General features: G+C 44.0%; 1 protein-coding gene across 2 annotated transcripts in view; it reads right to left on the reverse strand.

Moving 5' to 3' along the window:
* Positions 1-5399: 5399 nt before the first annotated feature.
* The window catches only part of LOC126253225 (trypsin-2-like), a 79108-nt gene continuing 70519 nt past the window's right edge, over positions 5400-13988 (reverse strand). Inside the window, exon 2 of one of the 2 annotated variants that reach the window (XM_049954413.1) lies at positions 5400-6048. In XM_049954413.1, the coding sequence (XP_049810370.1) occupies positions 5671-6048 (378 nt within the window). In that variant the 3' untranslated portion in view covers positions 5400-5670. The remainder of the gene's footprint in view (positions 6049-13988) is intronic. The other variant, XM_049954412.1, reaches the window with a different exon arrangement.

A 13988-nucleotide genomic window follows, 5' to 3' on the forward strand; every position in this document is an offset into this window, starting at 1 on the left:
CGAACCTTTCTTTGTTAAACTAACAGAACTGATGTTCCTTCGTTTCATCTCTATCTTCGAGCATCGGTGAGACAAGGTTCTATCATTTCTGTAACTTGTATTTTGTGTTAAATAATAATGCTGCTTGAAATCACGTTCCCTTTATTGTGGTAGCGAAGTACGAGACCACGCGTACCGTACCAATGAATTTGGTTTTGTGTAATTTTTGGCCTGTAAATTAGTTGGAGTTAGTTCAGTGACGCGACGATTGCACGCCATAGGTGTGCTATCGCCTTCCCATTTCATCATTCGTAAGTCCGATTGTGATTATTATTATCATGCAAAACTAACTTTTGCATCAACGATTAACAATAGCAGGGTTTCGCGTCTCCAAGTTCGCTGTTTGCCAACGACGGTTGCTGGGCCTGAAGCTAATTCTTGCATGACAGTGAAGTGCCTACAAGTATGAATCAACTTAAGCCGTAAGAAAAGACTAATAAAACCAGTTCCTTCCCGCTAATTTTGTGATTGCATGTTTTCTTTTCTTATCGGCAATGTGAAGTATTCTATCGTTGATAAAATGTGTACTCTCATGAACAAATTTAAAATAACAAAATCCATATTGGGGAAGAAAGGTGATATATTACACGTTGTACAACTTACGAGGCTGGTGTAAACATTAGGGCTAAATCAGGGTCATTCTGAAGCGTGAAAAAAAACCAAAGAACAATCTCAACTCATATAGACCTATTACTTTGCTCCCAGTCATACGAAAATCTTCGAAACAATTATTAACTAAAGACTACAATAATTCGCAGAGGACAACAGTATCGTCCCGTAAGAAGAAACCGGATTCAGGAGCGACCATAGCGCAGCCGTCCCTGTTCTGAGGTAAACCAGTAAAGCGACACAAGCTTTGTAACATGGCAGATGCAACTGCAGTGTCGTAACGCGCATTTGATAAGGTCTGCGATGTTTGGCTACTCTTTAAAATTTTACGTTTGAACTTCCCATGCAAAATTGTGCAATTATAGCAAAACTCATTTGTCACACAAACGCACAAGTCCAAGTTGTTAACCAAACTTCGACACGTTTCACACGAAAAGCAGAGGTACATTAAGGATCAGTCATGTCTCCAGTGTCATACACAATCTATAAAGCTGACGTTTATAGACCTCCATGGTCGAATGAGGGTATATCCTTATATGCAATTGATACTGCTTGCAGCTGTTACACTCTAACTTGTGACAGAGAAAATGAACATGCCAACGGCAATATAAACAGATTGTAATCTTTGGCTAACCCCCAAAAAGCCGTGTGATATTGTTCTGACACCGACACCTCACTAATTTGCAAGGGGACGAGAAATTATCCCCGAAGCACACATAAAATACCTTTGAATCCACGTAGACGAACTATTAAACTGGCAAGAAAACACAAGAGAAAGAATAAGAAAGGCAGAGAATAGACTTGTGAAATTTAGAATGCATGTCGCACACCCGCCAGTGTCATTGTTCACACAAAAAACTTTCGTTATTCCTATACTTGCGTATGGATTGCAAGCATGGTTAATGACACCCAATCGAATTAAGATCATTTCTGCAGACCTGAACACCTATCATACGAGTCCTTTACCGCCTCACTACGTGAAACTCTCAGTACAAAGAAAATACAGGACAGACTTAACAATGCACTAGATATAGACTCAACAGATTAACTGGATATATGTAATCGAATGCTGCGAGTAAGCAACAAGTATATGACCATCGTCCTCCCTTCAACCTGCATCACAAATTTCATCCAGTCTAGTGCCAACACAGCATCACAACAACTGGCTGAAATGGGCTCCACCCTACCACATTCCGCCATCTCCTGAAAGATGAAAAAAATGAACAGGTCTTTTACATTATAGTTCCTTTTGAGTTTTAAAACTTTATACATAAGTGATTTTATGCAATTTTCAGAGGCTTGTATATTTATACTTCAGTAGCTTCGTTCTTGAAAACTGAACACATAGCCAGCATTTTAACAGGCAGTGCTTATTGTTTACCTCATCCAGAATCCCATGCAGTATACCGGTTGGTCAGTACACACTAATATGAGGTACATTCAAGTTCTAAGGCCTCCGATTTTTTTTCTCCAGACTGGAAAGAGATAGAAACATGCGCATTGTTTTAAAATGAGGCAGCGTTCATTGTCAATACGTCCCAGAGATGGCAGCACCGTACGACAGATGGAATTTTACCGCCAGCGGCGAGAATGAGAACTGTTTTAAATACTTAAAATGGCGACGTTTTCCTTACTTGAACAGCGTGCGATCATTTGTTTTCTGAATTTGCGTGGTGTGAAACCAATTGAAATTCATCGACAGTTGAAGGAGACATGTGGTGATGGAGTTATGGATGTGTCGAAACTGCGTTCGTGGGTGCGACAGTTTAATGAAGGCAGAACATCGTGTGACAACAAACCGAAACAACCTCGGGCTCGCACGAGCCGGTCTGACGACATGATCGAGAAAGTGGAGAGAATTGTTTTGGGGGATTGCCGAATGACTGTTGAACAGATCGCCTCCAGAGTTGGCATTTCTGTGGGTTCTGTGCACACAATCCTGCATGACGACCTGAAAATGCCACGAATGCTGACGGACGACAACATGGCTGCCCGTGTGGCATGTTGTCAAGCAATGTTGATGCGCAACGACAGCATGAATGGGACTTTCTTTTCGTCGATTGTGACAATGGATGAGATGTGGATGCCATTTTTCAATCCAGAAACAAAGCGCCAGTCAGCTCAATGGAAGCACACAGATTCACCGCCACCAAAAAAATTTCGGGTAACCGCCAGTGCTGAAAAAATGATGGTGTCCATGTTCTGGGACAGCGAGGGCGTAATCCCTACCCATTGCGTTCCAAAGGGCACTACGGTAACAGGTGCATCCCACGAAAATGTTTTGAAGAACAAATTCCTTCCTGCACTGCAACAAACCGTCTGGGAAGGGCTGCGCGTGTGCTGTTTCACCAAGACAACGCACCCGCACATCGAGCTAACGTTATGCAACAGTTTCTTTGTGATAACAACTTTGAAGTGATTCCTCGTGGTCCCTACTCACCTGACCTGGCTCCTAGTGACTTTTTGCTTTTTCCAACAATGAAAGACACTCTCCGTGGCCGCACATTCACCAGCCGTGCTGCTGTTGCCTCAGCGATTTTCCAGTGGTCAAAACAGACTCCTAAAGAAGACTTCGCCGCTGCCATGGAATCATGGCGTCAGCGTTGTGAAAAATGTGTACGTCTGCAGGGCGATTACGTCGAGAAGTAACGCCAGTTTCATCGATTTCGGGTGAGTAGTTAATTAGAAAAAAAAATCGGAGGCCTTAGAACTTGAATGCACCTCGTAGTTCACACTGGGTTACATTCTCTCAGCTTCACTCCGCATAAGACGTAATAAATATACTTACCCGCAAAGGTACTTTGAAGAGCAAACAATGATCCTTTCAATTGTTATAAATACTCAACTCATACTGATACATTTACGTATACTTCTATTTTTACAATTTATGTAGTGTGCCAGTGCCTTACATCGCCCGGCCTGTATCAAGACAGGAGGGAAGTTAATAGCGAGCTTCTTCAGAAGCATCAGTTATTGTCTTGAGACTGGGGCAGCCTAAATGCGCGTCATTTTGAGATACCTTCCAGTTGCAGCCTTGCAAGATACCTATGTATGAACTGTCTTGTAACAGCATAAAATACTGTAATCATTTGGTTATTGTAGACAGTGAGGCGATAACACTGTGATAAGTTGTCACTGTCAAGTGTGCAGGCCGTATTCTAGTGTACATTAGACGTGTTGAAGAGTATGCGAACGCTAGTGTAGCGTACATAGTCAATCAGACGTTGACCAGTACGTTATCACATAATAATAAAATTAATATGAAAACATACAGCCTGTTTTAATGTATGCTTATACACTCCTGGAAATGGAAAAAAGAACACATTGACACCGGTGTGTCAGACCCACCATACTTGCTCCGGACACTGCGAGAGGGCTTTACAAGCAATGATCACACGCACGGCACAGCGGACACACCAGGAACCGCGGTGTTGGCCGTCGAATGGCGCTAGCTGCGCAGCATTTGTGCACCGCCGCCGTCAGTGTCAGCCAGTTTGCCGTGGCATACGGAGCTCCATCGCAGTCTTTAACACTGGTAGCATGCCGCGACAGCGTGGACGTGAACCGTATGTGCAGTTGACGGACTTTGAGCGAGGGCGTATAGTGGGCATGCGGGAGGCCGGGTGGACGTACCGCCGAATTGCTCAACACGTGGGGCGTGAGGTCTCCACAGTACATCGATGTTGTCGCCAGTGGTCGGCGGAAGGTGCACGTGCCCGTCGACCTGGGACCGGACCGCAGCGACGCACGGATGCACGCCAAGACCGTAGGATCCTACGCAGTGCCGTAGGGGACCGCACCGCCACTTCCCAGCAAATTAGGGACACTGTTGCTCCTGGGGTATCGGCGAGGACCATTCGCAACCGTCTCCATGAAGCTGGGCTACGGTCCCGCACACCGTTAGGCCGTCTTCCGCTCACGCCCCAACATCGTGCAGCCCGCCTCCAGTGGTGTCGCGACAGGCGTGAATGGAGGGACGAATGGAGACGTGTCGTCTTCAGCGATGAGAGTCGCTTCTGCCTTGGTGCCAATGATGGTCGTATGCGTGCTTGGCGCCGTGCAGGTGGGCGCCACAATCAGGACTGCATACGACCGAGGCACACAGGGCCAACACCCGGCATCATGGTGTGGGGAGCGATCTCCTACACTGGCCGTACACCACTGGTGATCGTCGAGGGGACACTGAATAGTGCACGGTACATCCAAACCGTCATCGAACCCATCGTTCTACCATTCCTAGACCGGCAAGGGAACTTGCTGTTCCAACAGGACAATGCACGTCCGCATGTATCCCGTGCCACCCAACGTGCTCTAGAAGGTGTAAGTCAACTACCCTGGCCAGCAAGATCTCCGGATCTGTCCCCCATTGAGCATGTTTGGGACTGGATGAAGCGTCGTCTCACGCGGTCTGCACGTCCAGCACGAACGCTGGTCCAACTGAGGCGCCAGGTGGAAATGGCATGGCAAGCCGTTCCACAGGACTACATCCAGCATCTCTACGATCGTCTCCATGGGAGAATAGCAGCCTGCATTGCTGCGAAAGGTGGATATACACTGTGCTAGTGCCGACATTGTGCATGCTCTGTTGCCTGTGTCTATGTGCCTGTGGTTCTGTCAGTGTGATCATGTGATGTATCTGACCCCAGGAATGTGTCAATAAAGTTTCCCCTTCCTGGGACAATGAATTCACGGTGTTCTTATTTCAATTTCCAGGAGTGTATGATAGTTGACCTCTTTGCGATAATACAGAATTATTGATTTATTCATATCTATGAAAAAAATACATATTTTGTTACCTAGTTTGGTTCTAGGCAGGAACACCATAAATATTGGGAAGGGGAAAAAGGATATCCAACGCCGTGTACGTTTCATTGGGTGTTTTAAAACGAGTTTTTTTGTATGTTCTTTCCAGTTTTTTATCACTGTTTGATTTGCGTAATTTTATTTACATTCGTCTGAAGCTGAAATAGTGTCACCAAGACGATAGAGTGTCACAAATGGAAAGCACAGCAGCAGCAGGCTCTAGACGCCGGTGGTGTCATTGATCCACTGCCTGATGTCGGCGTTGGCGATGTTGGCGTAGACGCTGGGCCAGCCGGGAAGGGCACAGCCGTTGCCCCAGGAGGAGATGACCCCCACCAGCACGCCATCCAACACCATGGGGCCCCCATAATCGGGGCCACAGCGGTCGCGGCCACCGCCCGGCCACCAGGCGCAGATCTTGCGGACGCTCACCTTGCCTAGCCCGTCATAAGCGTCGTTGCAGACGTCCCGGTCCACGATGTAGAGCTCCACCATCTGCAGCTGGTCCGCCAGGTAGCTGCCGCTATAGACCGTGCCCCAGCCAGTTATGGACACCAGCGTGCCGGCCTCAGGCTCCACTGTCGTCAACGGAATGGGCTGCTCGGACATAGCAACGAAAACGAGGAGTCATCACAGAGAATGCTCCAAGATAACGAGAGAATGTGTTAGTAGTTGCACCCTCCAAGCCTCAGAAGTCTGGCTAAACATAGACCTAAGATTTGAAAAGTAATAATGGGACATCACAGAAACAATGGAGCGTTCTAGGTAACAGAGTCTCATCAGAAAGAACAGGAAAATTTACAAAGTATCCAGAATACGTAAGAAACCCAGAATACTTTCATAATACACTGACGGAAAAAATCGCAACATCAATAAATAATTAATGTAGAGTAATTAAATTTCGGGAACACATTGGTGTGGGTAACATTTTAAGTGATTAACATCGCAAGATCACGGGTTAATTAAGCGCGAATAAGCCATTGCAAATGTAAAATACTGGTACATTAATAACAGGTGTAACCACTAGAATGTTGAAAAGATGCACGCAAACGTTCATGCATTATGCCATAAAGGTGCCGGATGTCAGTTTGTGAGATGAGTTCCATGCCTGTTTCATTTGGTCAGTCAATATAGGAATGGTTAATGCTGTTTGTTCGTGACGCTGGAGTTGACGCCCAATGATGTCCCAGATATGCTCAATTGGAAACAGATCTGGTGATCGAGCAGGCCAAGGCAACATGTCGACACCCTGTAGATCGTGTTGGGTTACAACAGTTGTGAATGGGCGAGCATTAACCTGTTGGAAAACACTCCTTGGAATACTGTTCATGAATGGCAATACAACAGATCGAATCACCAGACTGACATACAAATCTGCAGTCAGAGTTGTTGGATAACCATGAGAGTGCTTCAGCTGTCATATGAAACAGCACCCCAAACCATAACTTCAGGTGTAGCTCCAATGTGCCAATGTGTCTAGGCCACTGACAGGCTGGTTGCAGGCGCTGAGCTAGCCTCCTTCTGCTCAACATACAGCTATTACTGGCACCGAGGCAGAACCAGTTTTCATGAGAAAACGGAACAGTCCTCCACCCAGCCATCCAAAGAGCTCTCGCTTGATATCACTGAAGTCGCGAATGGCGGTGGTTTGGGGTCAGTGGAATGCACGCTACAGAGCGACTGACTCGGAGCTGTCCTTGACGTAACCTATTTGTAACAGTTCGTTGTGTTACTGTGGTGCCAACTGCTGCTCAAACTGCTGCTGCAGATGCAGTTCGATGTGCTAAAGCCGTACGTCGATCATGATGGTCTTCCCTCCCCGTAGTGCCACGTGGCCGTCCGAAGCCCGGTCTTCTTGCGGCCGTACATTTTCGTGACCGCTGCTGCCAGAAATCATGTACACTCTTTGACATAAAACTTGACCGGCGGCCGGCCGCTTCAGAGGCTAAGTCCGCGCCGATCGCGACATGGGACAAAAAAACTGGCCAACTCGCTAATTCTCTAAGTCCGGTTATCTGCACAATCTGGCAACACTGTAGACTGCGGCACTTCCTGGAGGAAAACTTGTCCCATGATAGAGAAACTCTAGGCTGATTACGCCTGTGGTCTAGCGGTAGCGTGCGTTGTTTCTGTTCATAATGTCAGTGGATCGAGAGCAGCTGGCATAAAATATTTTTATAGCCTCTTCTGTCTGAATGCTGAAGACGTGAATGTAATGGTAGCGCAGATTCAATCTATTTCGCTTTGTGACACACCGATATCAAAATTTTATCCAGTAACGATTTTGCGGCAGATTTCCTGCAGACTGTCCTCCTCTGGACGCCGTATGCGGCAAAGCTCCGGGATCCATTTGCTGGCTACTGGCAGCGGCCGTGGCGACAGCAGCGGCGCTGCACTCCCCCGTTCTTTATCGAAAGCGCCTGCTACCGCTCATCGCTTTTGATGATTTAAAACGCTTTATTATTAAATGTTGCTCCACAGAAAATTTCTACAATTTCCATTCACGCTCAAAAGCAACGGAGACAGACGCCCTGATTAGAAGGCGGGTATTATATTACATTAATCGGCAAGAGCTGAGTATGGCCCGAAATTAATTTTATAGACTGGGACGAAATTAAACCACCTCACTACATTCGATGAATTTATAAATGCTTCATACCTCGTTTCTTTTCCTTTCAAACTCAATTATTTGTGCAACTTTTGGACAATGTTTGGATGTTTTCGTCAAGCCAGAGTGAGCGTCTGTGGTGTAAAATGTATTACAGTTCTTGTTTCATTCCTTATGGTAAGTCTATGCGATAAACTGTGTGAATACCTTGCAATGCATGCTCTGTAGCAGTGCAGGAACACTGCACATTTGGAGTTCCATGTATGGGTTCATGAAGTATTTATTGTTGATCGGAAGTGATAGTTAAGGTCTTCAGATTTAAACCAGAAAAATTTGTCGTTTTGAAGGTTTCAGAGAACGGAAAGGAATTGCTAACGCCGGTGTTAGAAAACGTCTACAGTTAAATGCTATTGCAAAAATTTAGAAGAAGGGAACTATATTAATGAACATGTGCACTTCATAAACAACCTTCTGACATGTTAGACCTATATGACGAACAAAGCTCAAATTTATATCGTTGACAGTCGGTTTGAATCTTTTCAGGGTCTATTTTACAGTGAAGCACCTTGGAATTTGCAAAGCAGAAATCCATGATATTAACTTAATTTACTAAGTCGAAATCGGACGAAGATTGATGTTTAAAGGCATTCTTCAGATTTCGCATAAGAAATTTTTACTAGCAGTTTGCAACTCCATTAATTAAAATGGAAAATAAAAGGTTGTAGTCAGCGGCTTCTACCGTGATTCGAACTGCTATGTTTTATAGTACAAGCACTGCAACGCACAAGGGAACCTCTGAGCTAACGACACACTGGCGGCCAGAGGCGGAATATAGTCACTGCGATGTTGCCTGAGCCTCAAAACGCAACCTTAAACACACGAACAGAGGAGGTGGAGATTACTGTTTTAACGTCCCGTCGACAACGATGTCATTAGAGACGGAGCACAAGCTCGGATTAGGGTAGGATGGGGAAGGAAATCGGCCGTGCCCTTCCTAAGGAACCATCCCGGCATTTGCCTGAAGCGATTTAGGGAAATCATTGAAAACCTAAATCAGGATGGCCGGGCGCGGGATTGCACCGTCGTCCTCCCGAATGCACACACAAACAGGTGTTACTTATGTGAAGCACGCCGTTCTTGGAGTCCAGAAATTAAATATACTTTCTAATTGTGTCATCTTGCAGTGGATTATATCGTACGAGTCTTCGATGTGGAAAACGAATGTCAAGTGAATTTAGCGAGGTAACGCCGACCTACTCCCGGAAGTAAATGCACTATCAGAGTGTTGACAAATACTTGCTACGACGCTGCCATTTCTAGGCTCTCTGACGAGGCAGCTCTTCAGCGAAATGCTTGCCGTGATTCTCCGATACGGTTCTTCAGAGTGGAGACGCGCGCGCACGTTTGGTTTTTATGCGGCGTTCTCCCCTGATGGTTTCTGACGTCGCCTTGTGGGCTATGTATACATATGAGACATTCAATTATCATTAATCCAGAATCATAAAAGTTTCAGCTTCCGGCGTGGAAGAAGGCTGTTGACGCCGACATTATATCATTTCAACGTAGGGAAAGCAAAACGGATCATTCAATGTTTCTCATTCAACATAAAGCATGTGAGATAATTTTCCGTAACGTTCATAATCATCTAAAAATACAAACGAAGTAAAAATACACCGGAAGCTTATTCGAATTGAATATAACGCTTTGCACCTCGATGTCGAATTTGTCCACCTGTAATCTTTTGCAGCATACACATAGAATGTCATGATTACCACGAGAATGAAGAAATATGTTGGTAAGGATGGAAGCAGGAAGAGACGCAGTCAACAAATATTCTATTCCTCATGGCATTCATTTCATTTGACACGTAAGAAGAGGTAAAGCGGGAATTTACTTTCGTTAACACGAAAGATATGCCGCACATACTGATAACGAGGAAGTCTGCGTCTTCATACGTTTCCTCCTTGAAATCTGTATGCTCTATTATATACTAAGTAGCCCGATCATTGTTTCAGTAATGTTACCCTCTTGTTTGACCCCGTAACGATGAACAGATTCCAAATGCATGTCTCCCTTCCTGGGTTGTTTTTTGTGTTTTATTGCTTGGAATTCCTGAAGCAGACCACTGTGCCTTCCCCCCCCCTCGTGGGTTAGGTCTCAAAACTAAACCGCTTTGTATCCAATGGTATAATTTATTCAGACAGCATCAGCATAAGACTATCAAACAAAGCCTTCCATTTACAGTTGCAGCACTCTAACCAGCACTGACCAAAGTGTAATCCACGGTCATGGTCCTAAATTACCAGCTGTCTGCTACTGTGGCAAAGTCCGTACTACACTTTCGATTCCGCAGCACCATTTTATCTGGTAACACTGTGTAGTTGCACAGTTGTGCTACCAGGTCTGTCCTTACACTGTCAACTTTACGTATCTCACTTCTCCTGTAGCGTAGATCACGAGGAGCCGAAGTAAATGAGTGTATTCTGCATGACGTAACATTCAGTATTCCCTTCTTTCATAGCCACTCTTCATGTGCATCGATACCAAATAGGAATGCGAAAACTCTTGCGAGTGAGAGAATGACAATAACAATCGTAACAAGAACAAGCAAATAATGAATGATGTTTATTCCAACGCAGAACGAGAATGGCTTTAAATATAAAAATCTGTATCTATATCTATATCCATATCTATTGATCTTTGAGTTGGCACAATGCAAATATATTCTTAGCATTTAGTTACTGAATTTAGTTCTGGATGTTTGCAGAGAAAAGGAAAAGTCGGTACTTCTCGCTAGTGTAATATAATGTGAACCAGCAACTACCCTTTCCTTAGAACACGACTCAAGCAGGTCCTCAAGTAGGTAGCAAGGCACTGCTGCATTCTGTTCCCTGACATTGCTCTGATGACGGTTAATGCTGATAGTTCCGATTATGAAATACAAAACGTATTGCAGGTTAGTTCCTAGGATAGTAACATTAAATTTGCGTTGTAGACGGCACATGAACGTGACGACTATCCATATCACTCATCAATATAAAAAGACAATATTTTGGGAATTTAGCAGGATTACTCAAAATGAATTCTGAAATTGGGTGACTGACTGCACAGGTGCTAAACGTCGTCAAGAGTATACGATGTCCTAATCGCATTAGGAATATGAAGATCGTCTTCGACAGCTCGCAACTTTCACATTGCTATCTCCACCCTACTCCAGACAGCCCTCGGTGGAGTTGCACTACGTTGCCGATGTTATGGAAGGCCTTCAAACCGACAACAGACCACATATTGAAAAATACAAGCGAATTCTCTTGCAGCGTAAGCTTATTGTAACTAATCTAAAAATTATTGGAGAGGAACATTGTCCTATTCAAAAAAAGTAAAATGTTACACACTGTTGACGTCAAACGGACATTATCTATGTCCTGTCTTGTGTCCCACTCATCTATAATATCAAGTGTACTATGAAAATGATTATATATAATGGATGATAGGGTAATGCATTGATACCAGATGGCGGGGGCCGGCCGGTGTGGCCGTGCGGTTCTAGGCGCTTCAGTCTGGAACCGCGTGACCGCTACGGTCGCAGGTTCGAATCCTGCCTCGGGCATGGATGTGAGTGATGTCCTTAGGTTAGTTAGGTTTAAGTAGTTCTAAGTTCTAGGGAACTGATGACCTTAGAAGTTAAGTCCCATAGTGCTCAGAGCCATTTGAACCATTTGAACTATTTAACACAAAATGACATTAAAAATTAAAGTTATTCACGAGCAGCTAGTTGAGAATATGTATGAACATTAAATGACACGACGAACTGAAATAATATGACGAAGAGTTCAGCGCTCACTGGGAATAGAGCCCCACACATATCGTTGTTGACTACACACAAAGAGACGTCAGCTACCGAATTTTTATCCACCAGCTGCTCAGAATAGCATCTTGAACTTACAGTCATCTCGCAAATAGTTCTGTGTCTCACTGGGAGTTAAAAACGTCAGATATCGTTAGTGTTGACAACGAATGAAAATACATTAAAAATCAAAATTATTATCCACCAGCAGATAGGTGTTCTCATGATAGAGCTTGATGATACATAATTAAATCTTTAGTGCCGGGCCAGGATTCGATCCCATTCACGCGTAATATGTGAAGGTGTTGAGGAATCTGCAGTTTTGAACAAACAACAAATTGTAGCCGAGCTGTATTGCCACGAAGGGATCAAATTCCGCGTTAAGGGCGGTCTGAGTTGCATTCCCAGTTTAGAACCAATTTTATCGACACAGAGAAGCTCAAATAAAAGATGGAATAAGTGTCCTGTGACCATACATAGCGTTTGTGTCGTCACTTGAAATAAATAACTAGTATAAGAAAGGTTACTGGTGATAGAGTTTCTACATGTCGCCACTCCAGACTTTATTGTGGTTCAACCTACCGTCTACTTGGTAAAGAAGGAATATCATCTTTAATGTGAATTTTCAGACCACGCAGCCATTATATCTCCTTCACTTGGTGTAGCCAGGAGAGAATGGAATCTGTCTCTCCCTATCTAAAATCATTGACGGAAGTGGGAATCGAACCCAGACCATAGGTATAACAACCTACCATCCGTCCAACAGACCACGAAATCCTATTCTCTGCGAGTCATTTTTCTATCGTAACGCAGTTGCGCCACACTGGATGAGAATTCTGACACACAGGCTCCCTGTAGTAATTTGCAGCATGTTCAGTAAATTCATTTACTTGGTTGACCGAATCACCAAGAACTAGCTGCCTCGGCTACCCAGTGCATACATTCGACTATTTTGTAATCACAGAAATAAAATCACGTAACTGCCACCTACACACAATTGCCAACAGTGTAGGATGCAGAAGTTTAAATAGGAAGTGTTCCTTTCCACTTGAGCTATTCTATTGCGCTATCTGTTACTAGAAAACGTCGTTCAGTCCAAAAGAAAAGCTGTAACTGTTTGTCTCTCAGAAGTCAAGACCTGGCCATATGCATAATCTCACAGAGCTGTGGAATCCAAAAGTTCTGGAGGAATAGTTGCCGAGCTCTGGAGCTGCTGTAGCTACGTGTCAGCTTGTAGCATAGATAAGATGTCGCGAGTTCGAATACATTCAGTGCTACATTTTTTAAAACGCAATTCTGCTCTCTGCTGAAGGTATCAATCTAATGGAACTTTGAACATAATTCCCTTCACTTCTCAACCCAAAGTAGTCGCATGTGGAAAAAGGGCTAACTACTGTGACATTTTGTTCTATTCAGGTTTAATAGACAGCAGGCAGCAGATGCATCTCGAAGATGTGCAGGGAGAGCGCATCGTGCCATAATATGTCAGAAAAGTATTTTCTACATTAGCCGTCGTGTGGTAGTGATATTTTATTCTTCTTCAAACTTTGTTTGACAGCTTTCACTCAGAACAAGTTTTCTACATGCATGTAATCAATAAACTGCATGTGCATTGTCAGACTGTCATAGGTAACATCAGAGAATTCGCATATATCGTTGATGTTTAATTTCTCTATCATGTTTACTATTGTTTTAATAACACTAAAGGAAACCTTACGAAAATTGTGCACTGTATTATAAGAAATGAAATAAAACTAACCATGATAACCTTATGACGAAAGTATCTGTACACAAGCATGCCTCTATCGACACGAATTAGTAAAATACTACTCACTTAGATTTTGATTGGGTCTGTGTTTAATTGGTATGCTGTGTCATACTCAAGAGGTATGCAAATGTGGCATTTCATAAATATAGTTACGTATTCCTAGAAACCCAAAATTCGCTTTGCAGCAGCGGAAAGAGGCCTTACCTGTTGTGCAGCATTGTAAGTTTTTCATCATTGCACTATGAGCTGAAAGCATTTTCTTGCGATTTCCTTATTGATGTTTGATCTGACTGCTTGTAGCTCTTTCACAGAAG

Source organism: Schistocerca nitens, chromosome 4, assembly GCF_023898315.1.
Source record: "Schistocerca nitens isolate TAMUIC-IGC-003100 chromosome 4, iqSchNite1.1, whole genome shotgun sequence".
Lineage (NCBI taxonomy): Eukaryota > Metazoa > Arthropoda > Insecta > Orthoptera > Acrididae > Schistocerca > Schistocerca nitens.